The sequence below is a fragment of the Sorex fumeus genome, unplaced genomic scaffold (assembly GCF_029834395.1).
Source record: "Sorex fumeus unplaced genomic scaffold, SorFum_2.1 ptg000265l, whole genome shotgun sequence".
Taxonomy (NCBI): domain Eukaryota; kingdom Metazoa; phylum Chordata; class Mammalia; order Eulipotyphla; family Soricidae; genus Sorex; species Sorex fumeus.
The window spans coordinates 24,654,129-24,672,705 of NW_026606322.1; the positions used below are offsets into that span (position 1 = coordinate 24,654,129).

The following is an 18,577-nucleotide window of genomic DNA, read 5'->3' on the forward strand; positions in this document are numbered from 1 at the left end:
TGAGTATGTATGTCTATGTTATAGCTACCCATATTTTCACCTTCTCTGTTTTATCTTTTTGTCATATCCTTGATCTAACAATTATTGAGCTGACAACATTATCCCTAACATTATCCTTGACCTAAAAATTAACATTAACACTACACAGTCCTTAGATTAAGCCACTCTATAGCATCGTAATTGCCTGTGGCACTTCACAAGTAATTTGGGACAGTGGAGAAGAGACACTGTCACCCGGAACCTACCCTTACAACCCCTAAGTACTTTGAACCCAAATACTTGCAGAATGGTTAACAGATTCAGCTCTGCCTTCTTGGGCAGTAAATGATTCATGTCAGGAGTGTGAGGTAGATGGTAGCTGTGTTGTCTGAAATAGCAGCAGAAGCAGCAGCAACTGGATATCAACTGAATTGTAAAATATGTAGCGTCACTTAACTGTTTTTAAAAGATATAAAGATAAACCTCAAACAAAGGAAAAATAAGCTGATATTCAAGCCAGATGATTTATTTTCTTTGCAGTTTCTGAGTAAATTAAACTAATGGGACTTCTGAAGAAACATCTTCTCTCAAACCTTTTTTTTTTTTGAAAAAAACTTGATCAGGTAGGAAAATTAGAGGAAGATATATATACCACAGAGTTTTCCAATAATTTTAAAACTGGTCTCATGGTGTCTTTATTGAAGACCAAAGACAGTTGCTTCCATTTATCTTATTTATTTATTTTTAATTAACACTAACTAAAAAGCTCACTTTCTCTCTCTTTTTGCAGCCAGACTATGTTCCAAGGAAGATAATCCCAGTTACAATTATCAAGCAAGGTAATTTGTGTGGGTCAACTCTGAAATATATATATATATATATTCACATATATATAAAACTGTTGGATATATATGGAAACCTGTATTTTGGGGGGGGTCACACTGGTGATGCACAGGGGTTACCCCTGGCTCTGCATTCAGGAATTACTCCTGGAGGTGCTCAGGGCACCATATGGGATGCTGGGGATTGAACCCGGGTCAGCTGCTTGCAAGACAAACACCCTACCAGCTGTACTATCACTCCAGCCCAGGAACGTGCATTTTTAAATAAATGTTTTATATACTTTCTAATTAAGATAATTAAGTATAGCTCTATTTTTCTCAACTTTCTGATGTTTTTAAGTATGGTTTGTCAGTATGGCCTAGTTCCTTAGAAGTGAATAGTTAACTATTGTTCTTAAGCCAAGAGTCGAAGTCATGGACAAGTTACTGCTATTGGTCAAATTTGACAAATCGCCCATTATCAGGGCCAGATAGCTCACACAGGAGTCAGGGGCATATGTCTCAAGAATCTGAGTTTTATCTCTAATACCACTGTGTCCCCAAAGTTTGACTAAATGTGTACCTGCATTGTGCTTCAATGCTAGTATCATTGACCACTAGCCCAACTGGGTGAGCATTGCTGAGAGTAGCCTGGGAGGGGACTATTTGAGCCTACTTGAAAGATCCTATAGAGAATAACCATAACAAGGATTAAATTTTTAAAAGCTATATGTGTGACTTTGTTCATGGGTAAGTCAACATGATTTATTGAGCTGGAGAGATAATACACCAGGTAAGGTACTTGCCTTGCATATGGCCAACTTAGGTTCAATTCCTAGCGCCCCATATGGTTCCCCAACACTTCCAGGAGTGATCTTTGAGCACAGAGCAAGGATTAAGTTCTGAACACACTGGATATGGCAAAAAAAAGATCATTTATAGAATAACTGGGGCGGGGGGTGGAGAAGTGAGTTTTGGTGGGGGGTGGGGGGATAGAGGAAGGGTAATTGGGATTAACCCAGGAATCTATATTGGAAAAGCAGGTACTCAACTGCTAACCTGCTAGATATTTGGATTAATGGGATGAAAAACTATGTTTTGAGAGTTTAGGGAAAGTAAATGTATCCAGGTTTTTAGAAGTATAATACCTTGCTTTATTTCATATCCAGTAGTTTGATTTTAACCTCTAGTTAGTTAGATTATTAAAATCATGCCATTATTTTAAAAAAATCTTTTTTTTAAATTTTATTTTCATAAGGTTGTTCACTTTAATTTATTACATTCAATATTTCAACACCTATTCCACCACCATTACACCTTCCCACCACCATTCAAGCCTTCCTGCCTGCCAGGGTGAGATGCTAGATAATTTATTTTCTATTGCTTGTTAGGAATATCATGAGAGGTCACGGCTGTGCACTTCTAGAATTCTAAAATTGTAAATATTAGGGTCCAGAGGCATCTTTGTAGGGAGCTAATCCATTTTGAGATTCATTTGGGAGTCTCTGGATCAAGGCCATCATCAGCATCTGAAGGCAGATCATGGGGATGATAGTCAGGACCCCAAGCGGGTGAGGAGATGAAAAGGGATGGCCCATCTCCACTGCCACCATGTGGTCTGGAGACAGTTTCTGAACCCGGCATACCTGGGTTTTTCTTCCGGAAGCTCGTGGCCACCAAGATTTCATCTGGAGTGGGCAGAGAGGGCACACCCACTCCATCTGAAGTGCCACAGTGGAATTGGCTCAGTATGGGGTACGGAGTGATCTCTAGTGAGCTGCTGAGTTCTGGGATTCATTGCTGTGTCTCTGGATCAAGACCACTGATGCTCTGAGATTCCAGAAAAATCTTGAAATTGATTGGTCACCTTTTCCTTTTTAGAAGCAAAATATTTATTTGAAGGAAATTTTCTTTTAGAACTGAGAGGAGGAAAAGAGAGGAATATGTGTACGAGAGAGAACACAGCATTCTCCAAAGAGAAAAAAAGCCAGAATTGGACACTTAAACACATGCTTAATTTTAAGAAAACATAACGTTCAATTGTGCTCTCAAAGTAGGGATAGTTGTTCTTAAAGTTACCAAAGATTGCTAACTTTGAGAGTATTATTTTATACGTTTTACTAAAATTTCCTTATGGTTGCCTTATTTCATGCTAGTTTTTTTAAGTTGGAGTTGAAATTTTCCATCAAATAGAATGGGATGCTTTTGTCAGAGTAACCTTTCATTGCTTCAAGGTTTAGATGTTAAAGGTAAGATTGCCTTCTAGTCCTCACTTTGGATATGTAGTCAATGAGAGATGTTCCCTTCTACTAACTGATGATTTGGGGTCAGGGTTTTTCCAGTGCCAATGACTTCAAATTATTAGCTTCTCATTACTTGTCATTTATTTCCATTGCACTATTATCATTTTTTATTTCTGTATTTCAACAGTGATTCAGAATGTTACTCACAGAGCTTCAATTAAATCCCCAGATAGGACACCCATGGGAGGAACAATATTGGGTGAGTCATATCATAATATCCACACCTTGTTTATGTAAATTAGGCTATTTTGCTTATTAAAGGGCTCTTGTAAAATTTTTGCACAAGGCGCAGGTCTATTAAACTGATGCTGGCCAGAGAAACTCAGTGTTTAGCAGCCTGGCTGGGACTGTTCCAGGCAAGGAAGCAAGAGTTTTTATCTCTGTCATGGGATTAGACAGATCCAAGCCAAGCCTACTGGGAAAAGGAGCTCATGCCACCTGTTCAGCGTCATTGTCTTAGTTATAAAAGAGTTTTTCTCATATTAAAATTAAATCTTTTAAAAGTTCCTATGAATAATAACATTCTTTATTTGGCACAGATTATTAACAGACATTTTTTGATTTTTTGAGTCTTTGGTTTAAAAGTCAGGTGATTTTATTAGTTCTGCTCTGAATATGTAAAAGATAATATTTTAAAAGGTATTGTCATTGTTTCCAAAATTTTTCTTGGATATGATTCTCTGAGCTTTATATCATGGTGCATTTTCTTGTTTTTATATTTTTGCAGTCCACCTTATTATTCCAGGTCTTAATGAAACCACTATAAAACTTCCATCATCTATGATGTTTGATATTTCAGATGCAATAAAGACACAATTAGGTAAGCAGCAAAGTTCTATGTTCAAACTTTTTAGTGATTGAGAACTTCCACTAGTAGTATTAAGATACCAAACAGTCTTGCAAATGAGATGTTTGTAGGTTGAAAATTAATAAGTATGGGACAGGAATATACACTGTTGATAAAAGGTGGGATAGCCCTATGGAATAGAATATTAAAGGAGTGTGTAAATCTACTAATCACCCAAATATACAGTCTCATGTAAGTATAACTTTCAAATAGAGTGATTTTTATGAAATACAGTTACTGTGCTATCAAGAAGATGACTAGGTATTCCATTAAGAATTGATGTAAAGGTCAGATAATAAAGAATTATTGTTTGCTTGAGATTGTGACAAAATGTTCTAGATTTTAGTGTCTGAAGAACATAAAACATTGCCATTTGAAAACACAAAACCCTTTCAAAGAAGCTCAGGAATGGGCAGGAAAGAGTACGGGGTTTCTGGTGCTTGTCTTTCAGGCAGCTAAGCCTATTTCCGTCCCAGTATCACATACGTAACACTCAGCATCACCAGAAGTGCAGAGCCAGGAGTAAGCTCTGAGCCCTATCAAGGTTTGTGTGCCCAATCCACAACCCACCTCAGGAAAAAAAAAAGCCTGTCAAATCATGCAGATTGAATAATATATTGTGTCCAACTAATTGAAAATAAACACCTGAGGAGGGGAGTTCAGACTATCTTTTTTTTCTTTTTGGTGTTTGAGATATATCCAGTGATCTTCGGTGGTTGCTCCAAGCTCAGTGCTCAGGGGTTGCTCCTGAGCGTCTTGGGAACATACTGGTGCAGAGGATCAAACCTGGTCTTCCTTCATGCACAGTACACATCCTGCTCATTGTGCTATTTCCCTGTTCTCCTCATGCTAACTTAATACTAAGTCAGCCTTTTTGTTTAATTTCAAGAACAAAAAGTATATTGCTTTTGCTTTATTTTTCCTGATATTGTTCACTAAAAGGTAAAGGTAAAGGCCCTCCCGTTGATCGTCGATTTGCTCGAGCGGGCCCAGTAACGTCTCCATTGGAGACTTTGTTGTTACTGTGTCTGGCATATCGAATACTCTTGATAGCTTGCCGGGCTCTCCGAGAGGGGCGGAGGAATCGAACTCGGGTCGGCCCTAGTTGGCCGCGTGATATTGTTCACTAAATCTTTAGAATTGGAAGATTTTGAAGAAGACAAGTTCAATGCAAATAATGAATACTTTTTTCTAATTTTTTGTACACATCTTTAACATGTGGAAAATTCCTTAGGCACTAACAAATTGATTGTATGTTTGAAAATATATTTTTAGTGAATAGAAAAAATCCTATCCACCAGATATGTATCTTAACAGATGATAGTTTAAAACTTGAATTTCTAATTTACTGCTTTTTATAAAGAGTGTGTATAGTAGCACACTCTTCTTTAATAATTTAATATTAAAATATTTAATATTTAGTATTTTAATATTGCCACTACAATTATGATTTTTATAATATTACAAAGAAAAAATAAGCTTCCCTGAAGTTATGTACCATTTCAGTTAGGTCTAAGTCCTATTTTTGAGGGGGTAAAATGATAGTTGAGCCCATCCAATGATATCCAGAAATTAATTGCTTTTGTTATAAGAACACATGGTGTGAATAATGAGAGAAATAAACAAGAAAGCTAGTATTACACACACATCTCTCAGGGACATACAAAGACTCTGCCAAAACCAAGACTTTGCCTGCCAACAATTAAAGGAAACAACTGTATTGGGGAAAAAGTACAGAAGAACCAGGAAAATGAAAATGGCAGACTTGAGGCTGTTCTGTGGTGGCATTTTACTTTGCTGTTTCCAAGACAGCAGTTATGCAGAGCATAGGTGAACGTGTCTGGGTTCATAGAGGCATAAATAATCCCCCCCATTCAAATATCTTCTCAATCTTCTAGTTTCTGTGACACCTGAAATGCTATACATAGAAATGGCATGCTTTTATAAGGCACTTGATATGAAGAATCTCTTTGGAAAGCTATTTATAATTTTTTAAAATTCATTAACAGACTAACTTTAGGTTACGCCAGCTATTTCATGCACAGAGGAATTTCCAACTCCTGGGGATGGGGTGGGGTTGAATATAGTAGCAAAAGTGAAGTAACTCAGAGCACTACTGGAAGTCTAGGATCTGAAGTTTACAAAGATAGAGAAAGAAAGGTCCCACTCAGCCAGTAAATGACAGATAGAGGCTTTTGTACTGAAAAGAGCAGATTAGCAAGGTGTCCTGAAACAGAAGACAATTTAAAAAAGAGAGAATTTTAAAGGAACTTTAGAGTCCTGCGTTTAAAAGTTTATAACCCTCTGGTGGTTCTTACTAAATGGATGTGATCATAAAAGATTGTAGTTTGTTTTTCCCCCTATTCTGAACAAAATGGTCTTAAATTGTGACTACAAAAAGAGGAGGAAAAAATTAATAAGATTTACAATATATTTGCAAGTTTTAAAAATCAGAATATCAATTAAATAAATATAGAATGTCATAAAATAATACTGGACTCATTTTTTTGAGTTTTGGGCCATGCCCAGTGATTCTCAGGAATTACTCCTGGCTTTACAATCAGGAATTACTCCTGGTGGGCTAGAGGTATGTATGGGGTGCCAGTAATCAAACCTAGGTTGGCCACATGCTCCACCCACTATAATATCTCTCCAACACTGTATTCATTTTTTTAAATAATTCCAGAGCCCCTTCTCTCTATGCCTTGCTAATTTAATTTGAACAGTGGTATTAAACAATTCTCTCGTGCAAACATGAGGTACAAATTCATTTTTACGTTAATCAAAAACAAGCACTTGACTATTGAGTGGCTACATGAGGACTTGTAACACCGTTTCTGGCATTTTAGATCACTTCTGAAAAAGACTGTGCAGGAATTAATGGTATACGTCCATTCTAAAGATTGAAAATTTATTTGCTTCTATTCACATTATGAAATGGGTGGTTTTTAATTGTCTTTTTAAGTCCAACAGAACTATTTTGTGCTCCAATTAAGTGAAAAGAATATGACCTTTACAACAGGGAAATAAATGGCAGAAAGCTTATAACACCTACATTCTCAAGGAACTTTGAGAGGACAGATTTTATCACTAGTTCTCAACAGGGGCAATTTTGTACCCAAGGGGATGTTTGGCAATGCCTGGAGAGGTTCTGGGCTGTTGCAACTATGCAAATGCTATTGCTATCCAGGGAGAGAGTTGGAAAGAGGCCAAAGATACAGTTTACAAATCTGATGGACTACAGAATAGCCCCCACCGCAAATCAAAGAACAAGCCTGAAATCTTAATAATGCCAAAGTTGAGAAACACAAGAATTTTAATTTTTAGACTCTTAAAAAAAACCTCATCTGTTAGATAATTAGTTCAAGGTGACATGATCAGAGTATCTAAAAGATGAATGAATTCTTTCATGTCACAAAGCTTGTCTTAAAAGAGTACAAGTCATTGAATGGGACTGAATAAAGTTAACCATAAGTGGAGTTTTTATTTATTTTTTTAATTTATTTATTTATTTATTTTTTAATAGTGAGGCACCATGAGGTACAGTTGTAGACTTACACATTTTTGTGCTTGGGTTTCGATTATACAATGATCAAACACCCATCCCGTACATAGCCTTGGTGATTTATGACCATAATTGCTTGGTTTTCCAGTTTACAATTTCACAAGTACCTTTTTGGGGTTTTTTATATTTATTTATTTTTTAATAGTGAGGCACCATGAGGTACAGTTGTAGACTTACACATTTTTGTGCTTGGGTTTCGATTATACAATGATCAAACACCCATCCCTCCACCAGTGCGCATTTCCCACCACCACGGATCCCAGCATCCCCTCCCCCCGCCAGCCCCCATCCCACCCTGCCTCTGTGGCAGGGCATTTCCCTCTCTCTCCTTTTGAGTGCCATGGTCTGCAAAAGAGGCATTGAGTGGCAATCATGCTTGGTCGACAGTCTACCCTCAGCATGCTCTCCCATCGTGGACGGATCCTCCCAACACCCTTTATTTGGTGTTCCCTTCTCTTTCTGAGCTCCCCCTTCCCCTAACATGTGTGGTTGTCCTCCGGGTCATTGAGTAAAATTCCTGGTACTAATCTCTGCCATACTTGGGTGTTAGTTTCCTATTTTGTTACTTTATGTTTCCCAGATGAATGCAATCTTTCTATGTCTATCCCTTTCTTTCTGAGTCATTTCGCTTAACATGACACTTTAGTGCATCTTAGTCATGGGGAAAACTTTGAATTAGAAATGTACTGTATTTGTAAAAGAGTACTTACATTTTAGAAGGAAACTTTCAGTCCAAAGAGAGAAAAAGATGAGCAAAAACTTATTTCATCCTTTGAATTGAAGGTCCCACAGGAAACCAAGAGATTGATGTTAACATGTGGCTCAAATAACTTTTGGTATTTTATTTTTGCCACAAATATTTTCAAATAACTTTGTTTCCTATGAGTATAATTTGTGTTTTGCTAAAAATTTCTCTGTCATTATATTTTTATCCTGCATAATGAAATTTTTTATTCATTAATTTTGGGGAGGGCACACCCAGAGGTGCTCAGGGTTTACTCTTGGTTTTGTACTCAGGGGTCACTCCTGGTATCGCTCAGGGGACCATATGTGGTGCCAGGGATCTAATCTGGATCAGCCTCATGCAACGCAGTACCCTACCCACTGTAATATGTCTCCAGCCGCTCTTCATTAATGTTCTTCAAGTAGTTTGTTTAAACTTGTATAAACCTTGTTATAGTTTTGTAGAGAGTATTTGTACTATGACCTTGCTTTCATAAAATTCTATTTATAAATTAGAGTTATTTGATGTGTATCTATGTTTTGGGTTATGATTTTTTTTTCTCCATTCCAATGCAATTTCAATCTTAAAAGAATTTCCTGGTTAGAGGCTAGAGCAATAGTACAGCAGGTAGGGCGTTTCCTTTGAATACAGCCAGTCCAGGTTTGATCTATGTCATCTCATATGGTCCCCCAAGCCCACCAGGAGTGATTCCTGAGCACAGAGCCAGGAGTAAACCCCGAGTACCCACTGGGTGTGGTCTTAAAATGAAGGAAGGGAGGGAGGGGAGGAAGAAGGGAAGAAAGAAGGGAAAGAAGGAGAGAAGGAAGGAAGGAGGAAAGGAGGGAAAGAGAGAAAAAGGAGGTGGGGAGGGAGTTGGTTTTCTAGAGAAGGACCAGGCAGGTGCATGGTCAGGGGCACATTTTTTTGCATGTAATCCCCAAGCATTACACAGTTCCGTGAGCAGACTGGCATGACTCTGGTGGGCTCTCAGACCACAAGTACCTAAGCAACACTGCATCCTCACATGCTAGCATGGAATGGCCTTCAGCTTCAGTGTGAGAGATCCCTGCACCCCTTGAGCACAGCTTGGGAGTCTCTCCTCACAAAAAAAAGAATAATGAAAAAGAACAATTAGCTGGAGATGATAAGGAATTCTGAAAACTAATCGATTCCCACCATTTCCTGGTATAAATGCATAATACAAATTTGTTGACTGTTGGTAGGGAAAAAAAGGACAGGACGGAGTTTTAGAAATAGTCTGTTATTTGATTTTGCTTTGAGTGAATTGTTTTTGGAGACCAAGTGAAGTAAAATGTTTTCCAACTTTCTTTTTAAGCTAAGAATGAAACCTTGTCATTGCCCGCAGAATCTAAAACACCAGAAGTAGAAAAAATTCCAGCACAGCCCATAACAGGTAATGAGATCTCTATGTTGCTAACTTGAGAAAACAAAAATATTTTTAAACCAAAGTTGAAAGTAATAGTTGAATGTAAATCATTTTGCCCTGATTCATTTGACAATTTATCAATTCATTCTTTGGTAAGCATTCACCATGTATTTTCCTATTGTACCTGCAGACATCTTGCTGAATTTTAAAGATTAAGATAATCAAAAAACTGGGCAAATAAAATATTTAAAAAATATTATTAATCTGATTTGTGTATTAATGGATGCCAGTTCTGTGTACTTCTTTTTTGGAACACATGAAAGTTAGACCAAACCCAGAAAGCCAGGGTAGGGAGTAGTGTTTGCTCAGGATTGGGGCAAGCCCGAGTCTTTAACTTAAGTAACTTGAAAATAAGTGTGAAGTGCAAATGTCAGTTAGTAACTCTAAAAGGTGTCAAGCGTGTCATGATATTTGGTTGTCTCATCATTTTATTCTAATTTGTAAAGTTGTGTTTTTACCTTCCAGTGATTCCTGAATCCGTTCCAAGGACAGCTAGACCAACTCTATCTAGTTCTCTAGACATTTCGGCAACATCACTGGGTAAATCTAAAGTCTTTCGTTCCTTAAATGATAGCTCTCAATGCTCATAGGAAAAGAAAAGTGACTTCCCCAATGCCATAGACCCACCTCCCTTCCTCATTACCTGCAGAAGTTAACCTTCCTATTTGGAAGTTAACCAACTCCACTGAAGATTCAACAATACACCTTTGATGCTGTTGACTAATATACACATCCTTTTCCCAGCTTCTTAGGATGATGAAAAACAGAATGTCAGACTTTTAAGTGCAAAGCTAGACCTGAGCTGGGAAAACTAGAATCTTCACTCTGTGTTTTTTGTTCAGTTTGACTGGTCCATACTGTTATTTTCATTTCATTTCATCATCCATACTGAATTTGATGAAAATCACATCATGCTTTTTAAAATAATTTTCTTTTATACGCATTAACTGCTTCTTGGCCTAGGAGAATTTAAGTTACTTTTGTTCTCTTTTGAAAAAAAAATAACCAGTCTTGGATTCTGTTGATATCTAACACAGTCTTATGAAAGGCTTAGATATCTTAAGTCTCATGAAACTTTCGACAAGAGGTGGCATCAGCTGCCAGGCATATTCAATCTTATTATTAACATGCTTCATGTGATCGTGGTTAAGCTCTAACACCAAATTCTGATTCATGTGTTGCTAACTGAATTGTTCTTTATTCTCAGAGAAGATATCCCAGAAATATCACAAACTTTTCTAATGCATAGGTTTGAATTTCCACTGAGCACTCTAGGTAAAATTTATCAAACATTGCAGCTTATTATTATCATGGAAATTTTATCTAAGCTTGAAAAAGTTCTTAGGCTAATTCATTCAAATTTTTATCCTCAAAGGACAGAAGAGACACATGGCCTAATTAAACTTTTCTATTTTATAAAATATTTTGAAATTCAGGAACTTAGGATCCTAATGATAGGATCTATATGACAAATCCTTTGGTAGTTTTTCTTTCCCTCAGTCGTTATGTTTTGGTATGATATTTGACTCTTAAATTGAAATCATGATGTCACTGAGCATTTTCTTATTTTCTTACTGTATTATTTATAGTAAAAAAAATAAGAGTAATCATGATCATGATCATCCTGTTGTTCGTCGATTGCCTCAGGCACAAGTAATGTCTCCTTCTTCCCAGCCCTGAGAGTTTAAAAGAGCCATATTCAATGCTCTTTCAGGGTTAGGAGAATGAGACCCATCATTGTTACTGGTATTTGGCATATTGAGTGCGACACAGGAAGTTTGCCAGACTCTGCCATGCGGGCAGGATACTTTTCGGTAGCATGCCAGGTTCTCCAAAGGAAAAACGAGATAATAAAATCAACGTTGTGCGGCCGTGAATATTGAATATGTTCTATTACTGTTTCTTTCAATAGAAGATATATTTATGAGAAAAACATCAAGGAATTCTTAGAATTTCTTTGTGAATGCAATATCAAAAATTATCAGATATAAGTTTAAAGGCATGTAGTCACAGAAAATTCTATATTGTATGCTATTTAATGTAAATTTCCCACTTCAGATGTGCTTGGTACTTGATTTGAGTCTAAATAAAATATATCTAAGGGCATATATATGTATATACCTGAGATAATTAAGAAACAAAGTTTATAAGAGTGGATAGAGGAGATCTAGTTCCTTTAGTGATTTAATTATTAAAAAAAGAGAGATAGAATAAAAGAAGCTTTACTGTATTGTCTGGCATTGAAACAAAGGATTTATGAGTCCTATTAATGGTTCCCTACTTGATACAAGTAATCTGCCCTTTGAATTTATTGTTTCTGCAAGTTTAAGAATGTTCTATTCTTTTCTCCGTTATTTGTATCTCAGGTCATATGTCTTATGTGTTTTATTACAGCTCCGAAAAGACTTCCAGGATTTCCTCAAACGAAAACACCCTTCCCTTTTGTGAAATTTGAGGGCACTTTGGGTAATAAACAACACCTCTAATCTGGTATTGAGATTTGGGTGGTGGTTTCTTCTGTAGAACAATTTACTGGGTTCTATCTCTACAAAGCTTGAGAAATTAATAAATTCCACTAACTGGGCAAAAAATTAAGTTTGATTAGCTTAAACATAAAACAAACCCATCTGATTGGATTTTCTACACATTCAGTAAAAATCACCAGTTTATTCTAAATAGTCTAGTTATTTTTCTGTTCCTTTAAGACACTGAGAGGAAGGTACAGATTTTTAAATATATTTGTCGTCTCTAAATAATTGCTGTCTAAATGAATATATATATTGATTTCTTCCTAATATATGATTATTTTTATTGGATCAGTGTGTGCTGTTTTATTTCAGGCTCAGGTAGCCCCTAATTATACCAGCAACCTACTTCTGTCTCACCTTACCTCTGGGGAAAAATAACTTCAGCAAACTCCATTTCTTTCGCTGTAGCTTCAAGTGAAAAACCATGGATGGTGTCAACAGCTAAAACAACTGATGAGTCCAAAGTTGAGCGGCCTCAAACTGGTAATTTAATTCTTTTTTAAAAATAGATTGTCAAGCTGCCTTAACATACAAATTTTAAAAATAATAAATCTGAACAACAGTTTGAATCACTACCCTTGCTTTTTGTTTACAGGTTCCTTAACTGGTAGTTAGTATTCATAGGAGTCAATGGAAAAACTGTAGTCCAGCCTTGACAGTTGATTAATTTTATATTTTCCCTGACAAAAGCCAAATGGTTTTGCATTTTTGCTTCCTGGATATATGACTAAAAGTTTAGCTAAAAAGTAAGCCAATTTATCTCACTAGATTTTGTAAAGTTTTCTCTAGGTACAAAAAAGTAGACACAAGAAGCATGAGAAGTCTGATAACAGTATAAATTATCAGTATAAGATAACTATTTTCCTCACAGTTATGTGCCTCCTTTTAAAAATATATATGTTAATGAGCATTTTTATGTTTACTCTCTGCAACATATTATTATTAAGTCCTTAAATCTGTAATTACAGAGGAAGAACCACAGGATTTATAATTAATAATGGACCTTGGTTCTAGTTCTGGTTTTTTTACTAATCATATGCATCCAGCTATTTTTATCTACTTCTCAGGGTCTCATTCTTGGACACTTTCTTGTGTAAACTCTGGCTATTTGATATTTTTATTAAAAATAAATATATATTTCACCACTAAAAATGATGTATCTTACCTTTTTCAAAACTAAAAATTGTAATTAAATACTTTCCTCATCATCTAGTAGTAAAATAAATAGAATATTCAGCTAATAATAATAAAACTTCATGTCATTTTTGTTATGATTTCCAATTTTTCATTTTCCTTATTTGTGTTTTCATTTTTGTGAATTTTGTAGTTGTGATTGTTGTGATTTTTGTGTGATTGTTTTTGGTCCACATCTGGCAGTGCTCAGGGCTTATTTCTGCTCTGCGCTCAGGAATCACTCCTAGAAGGCTCAGGGACCTATAAGGGATGCTGGGGATTGAACTTGGTTCAGCCACATGTAAGGCAAATGCCCTACTGACTGCACTATTGCTCTGACCCATCTAATTGGGATTTTCAGTTGCAGTTTTTTTATGTGATTTTTTGAGTTCCTATGTAATGTAGTTAGAAATTAAATGTAATGAAGTAAAATTTATGGACAGTTTATGACATATACTTCAGAAAGGAGTCTAGAAGGTTTGATTTGAGGAATGACATAAGAATGTGTCCTCACACACAAACAGATTTTTGTCCAATTATTCTAATATATTTTATTGAGACTTTTGATATATCATTCACTTCTGGACTATAGATTTTCTTTGGAGATATCCAAAGTGAGTTCCTTTATAGTGATCTCTGTTTTTCTCATGCTGCTTTTAGAAAGGCTGGTTTTTGCCATTTTATTGACAATGTTTCTCAGTATTCTTCAGTGTGGGTTTATTTCATTTGAAACTCTTTAAGCTTTCTGAACCAGGGTATATGTCTCCCTCCTCATTCCTGCTCATATTGGAGAAATTCTCAACTATCATTTTGTTCCACTAACAATTTTTCCCCCTTTCTTTCCTTTTGGAATTCTTATGATGTGAATATTCTTCATCTTATCACAGTCCAATAAACTCATTATGTTTAAAATTTTCCCTATCTCTTATTTTTTTTAGTTATTAATGCTTCTTATTTTTTGATGGCTGTATCTACCTTATCCTCAAAGTCACCAGTTCCATTTTGGATTTGTTTTATTCTGCCACTGCGTCCTGCTATTATATTAATTAGTTCAATTCAGTATTCTTAACCTCATTCATTTCTGTTTGGAATTTTATCACATTTTCTCTGAACTTACATTTTTTTTTCATTTCTTTGAGCATTTATTAGATTGTTATTTGAGAGTCTTCTTGTGGAATTTAGAAAGTTCTGATGTGTTAGAAGACACTTCTGAGGTTCCCATCCATTAACATCCACATCTATTGTTGTGAATTGATTTTTCCATTGTCAAGAAAGAATCTTGTTCACTGTAGAGAATCTATTTCCAATTTCCCTAACCATTAGTGAGTATGAATTTATTCATTTTTTTTCATTATCAGGGGCTCACCCTTGCAAAATTAATTAAGTGCTTCAGCCTTCTCAGAATTTTTGTGGGCCTCCTGGGGATTTGTGGTCACAAGTGCTCTGTAGCAGCTATATTGATAGGGTCTAGCGGGACTGGGATGTGAACCAAGATTCAGACTTGCTGGTTTCTGGCAGCAGATATGAAGCGAAGCAATGAGCAGTGACTAGGGATCATGGTTATGTGTACCCAATAACAGCTGTTCAGCAAGCTGATCTTCATAGTTACTTGGTGAATAGCAGTTGTCAGATCCTGGCTGCAACTGTAGAGGCACGGTTCAACAGTCTTGGTAGCAGTCTGTGGCATGGCATTGTGATTATTTGGCTAGTTCTATGGCAGTAATTTTCAGTATTCCTTACTGCTTCCAACTGAACTAATTCATATGAGTCCCAGTATGTCTGAATACTTCATTAAAGCAGGTCTGAAAGATGACCAGGGTTGCAGCCATTGTTTCTCTGTGATAGTTCTGTGCCAACTTCAAAAATGTCTGCTCTGCAGTCTGGTGTCTTAGGTTTCTGGCAGCCAGGGATACATTTTTACCAGCTTCAAAGGACTTGGACAGTGAAAACCTGGGGATTTGTGCTTGTGTCTGAGCCAGATTCATTCAACCTTGGGGGATGAAATATCAGATAATAAATACTGTACAGTGGGAGGAACTTCATGGCTATTGGGGGTGTTATATTGCTCGAGCATGAGCACCTCCCAATGCCCTGATTTTTGCAGGTATTTGTGTGGATGGACAACTTTTCTGGCGGCCCAGGTTTAAAAGGCAGCTGGTACCTCTATCAATGCACTTCACTGCATTTAAATATCCTTATGAAGAGGTTAAGCCCCTGTCCAGCTGGCTATACTTTGAAAGATGTGGCCTGCTTGTAGTACTGGGCAGGACTGAGTCTGTCAACTTGGGTAAGCAACTGTCCATCAGCCACATGCCTACTGTGCTATTATTGGCTTGAGATGGGCAGGGCTTACCTCAGGAATGATGGCCCCTAGCCATACTGCCAATGGCAGTATAGACAGTTCCCAGTGCTGGCAATAATTCATGCTTGCAGTTCTCAGTAACTTGCTTTCCAGTTTTCTGGATGTGAAAACAGAGCTGGATATGTGGGAACCGTTGATGTCCTGTTTTCCTATAACTTAGATGCTAGTATCTGAAGTCTCTTCCTAGACCATCTGGTGTCTACACAACAGCATGCAAAGTAGTACCCAGTCCCAGATACCAAATGTCATAATTGCTTTTCTCCCTAATTTTCTAAAGTGAAAAAGCACTTGAAAGATAGTAATGATTGTCCATAAATCCAGAGAAATCTCAAATTGGATCTTTGTATGTCTTGGTTCCCCTAGTCACGCTCCCTGAATATACAGTGAAGTGACCAAGTGCATGTGTAAAAGCACCTTTTTGAGTTCAGGCCACTTATGTCTAAAATCTAGATTCCAGGGAGTTTTATATTGACCCTTTAGTTACAATTCCCATCACATAGGCACAGCCACAGTGTCTCTTGAAGAAGGAACTCTAGATGTGATAGTTTATCTGTTGCATCATGAAATACCTGGTCATGTTTCCCTCATCCTTCATGAATGCATATATCCCAAAGTACACACTCTCGGGGTGGGGGGGTCTGTTGGACAAGATGAACTCTCTGATCATTTTTCTCAGTTTTAATATAGGAGTCCTGGGGTCACCTAGGTTTTCCTTGAATAATCTGCAGGCTTTGGCTTGGTTTATTTTGGTCTTTTTTATTTTTTAATTTTTTTTGCATTTTTGGGGGTCACACCCGACAATGCATAGGAGTTACTCCTGGCTTTGCACTCAGGAATTACTTCTGGTGGTGCTCAGGGGACCATATGGGATGCTAGGAATCAAACCTGGGTCGACCACGTGCAAGGCAAATGCCCTACCTGCTGTGCTATCACTCCAGCCCCTTGGTCTTATTTTTTTGTTTTTTTCCATAATTATTCAATACAAACCAAATTTTTAAGAAAATAATTTATAAGATCTTGATGCTTGGGACATTAATAATACATTAAGTCTGACTTGAGCCAAGCATTGGAGTATTGGGAAAATATGTTGGGAGGTGAGGTTTATAGACTTGCAAAGAGACAGAAAACAATGCGATGGAAAAATCCCAAAAAAGGAAAGGTTCTCTTTGCCTTTCCTTACAAGAAAGGAATCTTCTGGTCTTACCCTGATGGAGTATAAATAGTGGTTAATGCAGCAGGAAGCAGCCTCATTAGTCAACTGCCTTGCCAGGGCAACTTAACACTGCCAGGAACTTCCAGCTGTTAACTGCCAACCCTCACTGGATGAAGTGCTGGAACTGGTCCACAAGATCATTGGTCTTGTTTTTGGATATTACGTTCTATAAAGAAATGTGACACTTTAGCTGGCATTGGTGCTATTATTATAGTAAAATGAACACTTTCTGTTTTCTCCGTTGAGATTTCCAGTCACGCATCTTTATTTACTGTGTCCATTCCCTTCAGCCCCAAACCACAAGGAACACAACAGTAGTTGAACAAAAGTTATATTAATTTATTCCTTCCAATAATGAAGAATGCAGACCCTGAGGAACTGTGGGATCACTTAGTAAGTGGCTGTTGGAAAGAATTTACTCTAAGATTTGACCTTTGTGATCAGTTATTCTGGGTAGGGTCTGAGTAAATGGAGCTTTGCTCTGGATCAGATGCTGTCAGAAAGTATGAATAATATGTGGTTGAATAATTTAATAATTATTAATTAGAAGGCAAGAGCTCAAGTTGGGATGGGTAAAGAAACAGTGGTTTTCATATTAGCTTGAATGTGGGAACAGTAATTTTTGTGATTGTTGTGATAATTGCAGTGGCTTTGTTTGTAATATTGATACGTCTTGGTCTACCAAGTTTGATTATGGCACTCTTTGAAATTGTCAGTGTTCAATAGGAGAACATCATTTCCTGATTGAGTGTTCCAGGTCAACCTTTTTACTGCCAAGGGGTTAATTTCTTTTGAACAGATATTAAACATTATTTATCAAATACCTTTTATAAAACTAACTCTATTTTGACATTTGCTGGATTTATTTCACATTTAACTTTTATTCTGTATCGAACTATCAAGACTGCATGCTCTCAGAAAGAGTTTCTGTACCATTTTTGAATCTTAAGAACAATATTTTAAAAATTCTAATTTGCAAGTCAAATACTAATATCCTAGAGTCATTCCAATAGTTTGTGGGAAGAATATTAGATTCTTTGGAATTTGAAATAATTCAGGAAATGTGAGGAATGTAATCAAACATCTTTCTCACATCCATTCACTTTGACATAATCATTCATTAGAACTCTCTTTTGTGATCTCATTATTTAGAGTTGTGTTTTTCTAAGGTATGTTAAACAGAAATTAATTTTTGTTTTGGTTTTGATTCCTTTGAAAAATCATATTTTTCTTAATGTGTAAAAAATGGAAATCTGCTCTGTAATTATAGTCTAGAATATAAACTTATCTATGAATGATATAATAAAATTGGCCGTCTTAGTGTAGGGACAAATATCCATGAAAATTATTATGTTTCTGGGCAGGCGAAATAGTACAATAGTTATGGTGCTTGCCTAATATGTGGCTGTGGCAGTGAAACTGTTTGAATCCTGGTACCACATATATAGTTCCCCCAATACCAAGTGTGATCCCTGAACACAGACCCAGGAGTAGCCCTGAACACAGATCCAAGTGTCACCTCTGAGCACAGATCCATGAGTAGCCCCGAACACAAATCCAGGTGTGGCCACTAAGCCCAAACCCAGGTATAGCAACAGAGCACCACCAGGTGTTG

General features: G+C 36.8%; 1 protein-coding gene across 16 annotated transcripts in view; it reads left to right on the forward strand.

The window, feature by feature from the left end:
• Window positions 1–18,577, forward strand: part of ABI3BP (ABI family member 3 binding protein) — a 257,618-nt gene that overhangs the window by 135,838 nt on the left and 103,203 nt on the right. For all 16 annotated transcript variants that reach the window (XM_056109092.1, XM_056109100.1, XM_056109096.1 and 13 more), the window contains exons 7-13: window positions 770–818; window positions 3,231–3,302; window positions 3,831–3,923; window positions 9,576–9,653; window positions 10,152–10,226; window positions 12,081–12,152; window positions 12,623–12,697. In XM_056109092.1, the coding sequence (XP_055965067.1) occupies window positions 770–818; window positions 3,231–3,302; window positions 3,831–3,923; window positions 9,576–9,653; window positions 10,152–10,226; window positions 12,081–12,152; window positions 12,623–12,697 (514 nt within the window). The remainder of the gene's footprint in view (window positions 1–769; window positions 819–3,230; window positions 3,303–3,830; window positions 3,924–9,575; window positions 9,654–10,151; window positions 10,227–12,080; window positions 12,153–12,622; window positions 12,698–18,577) is intronic.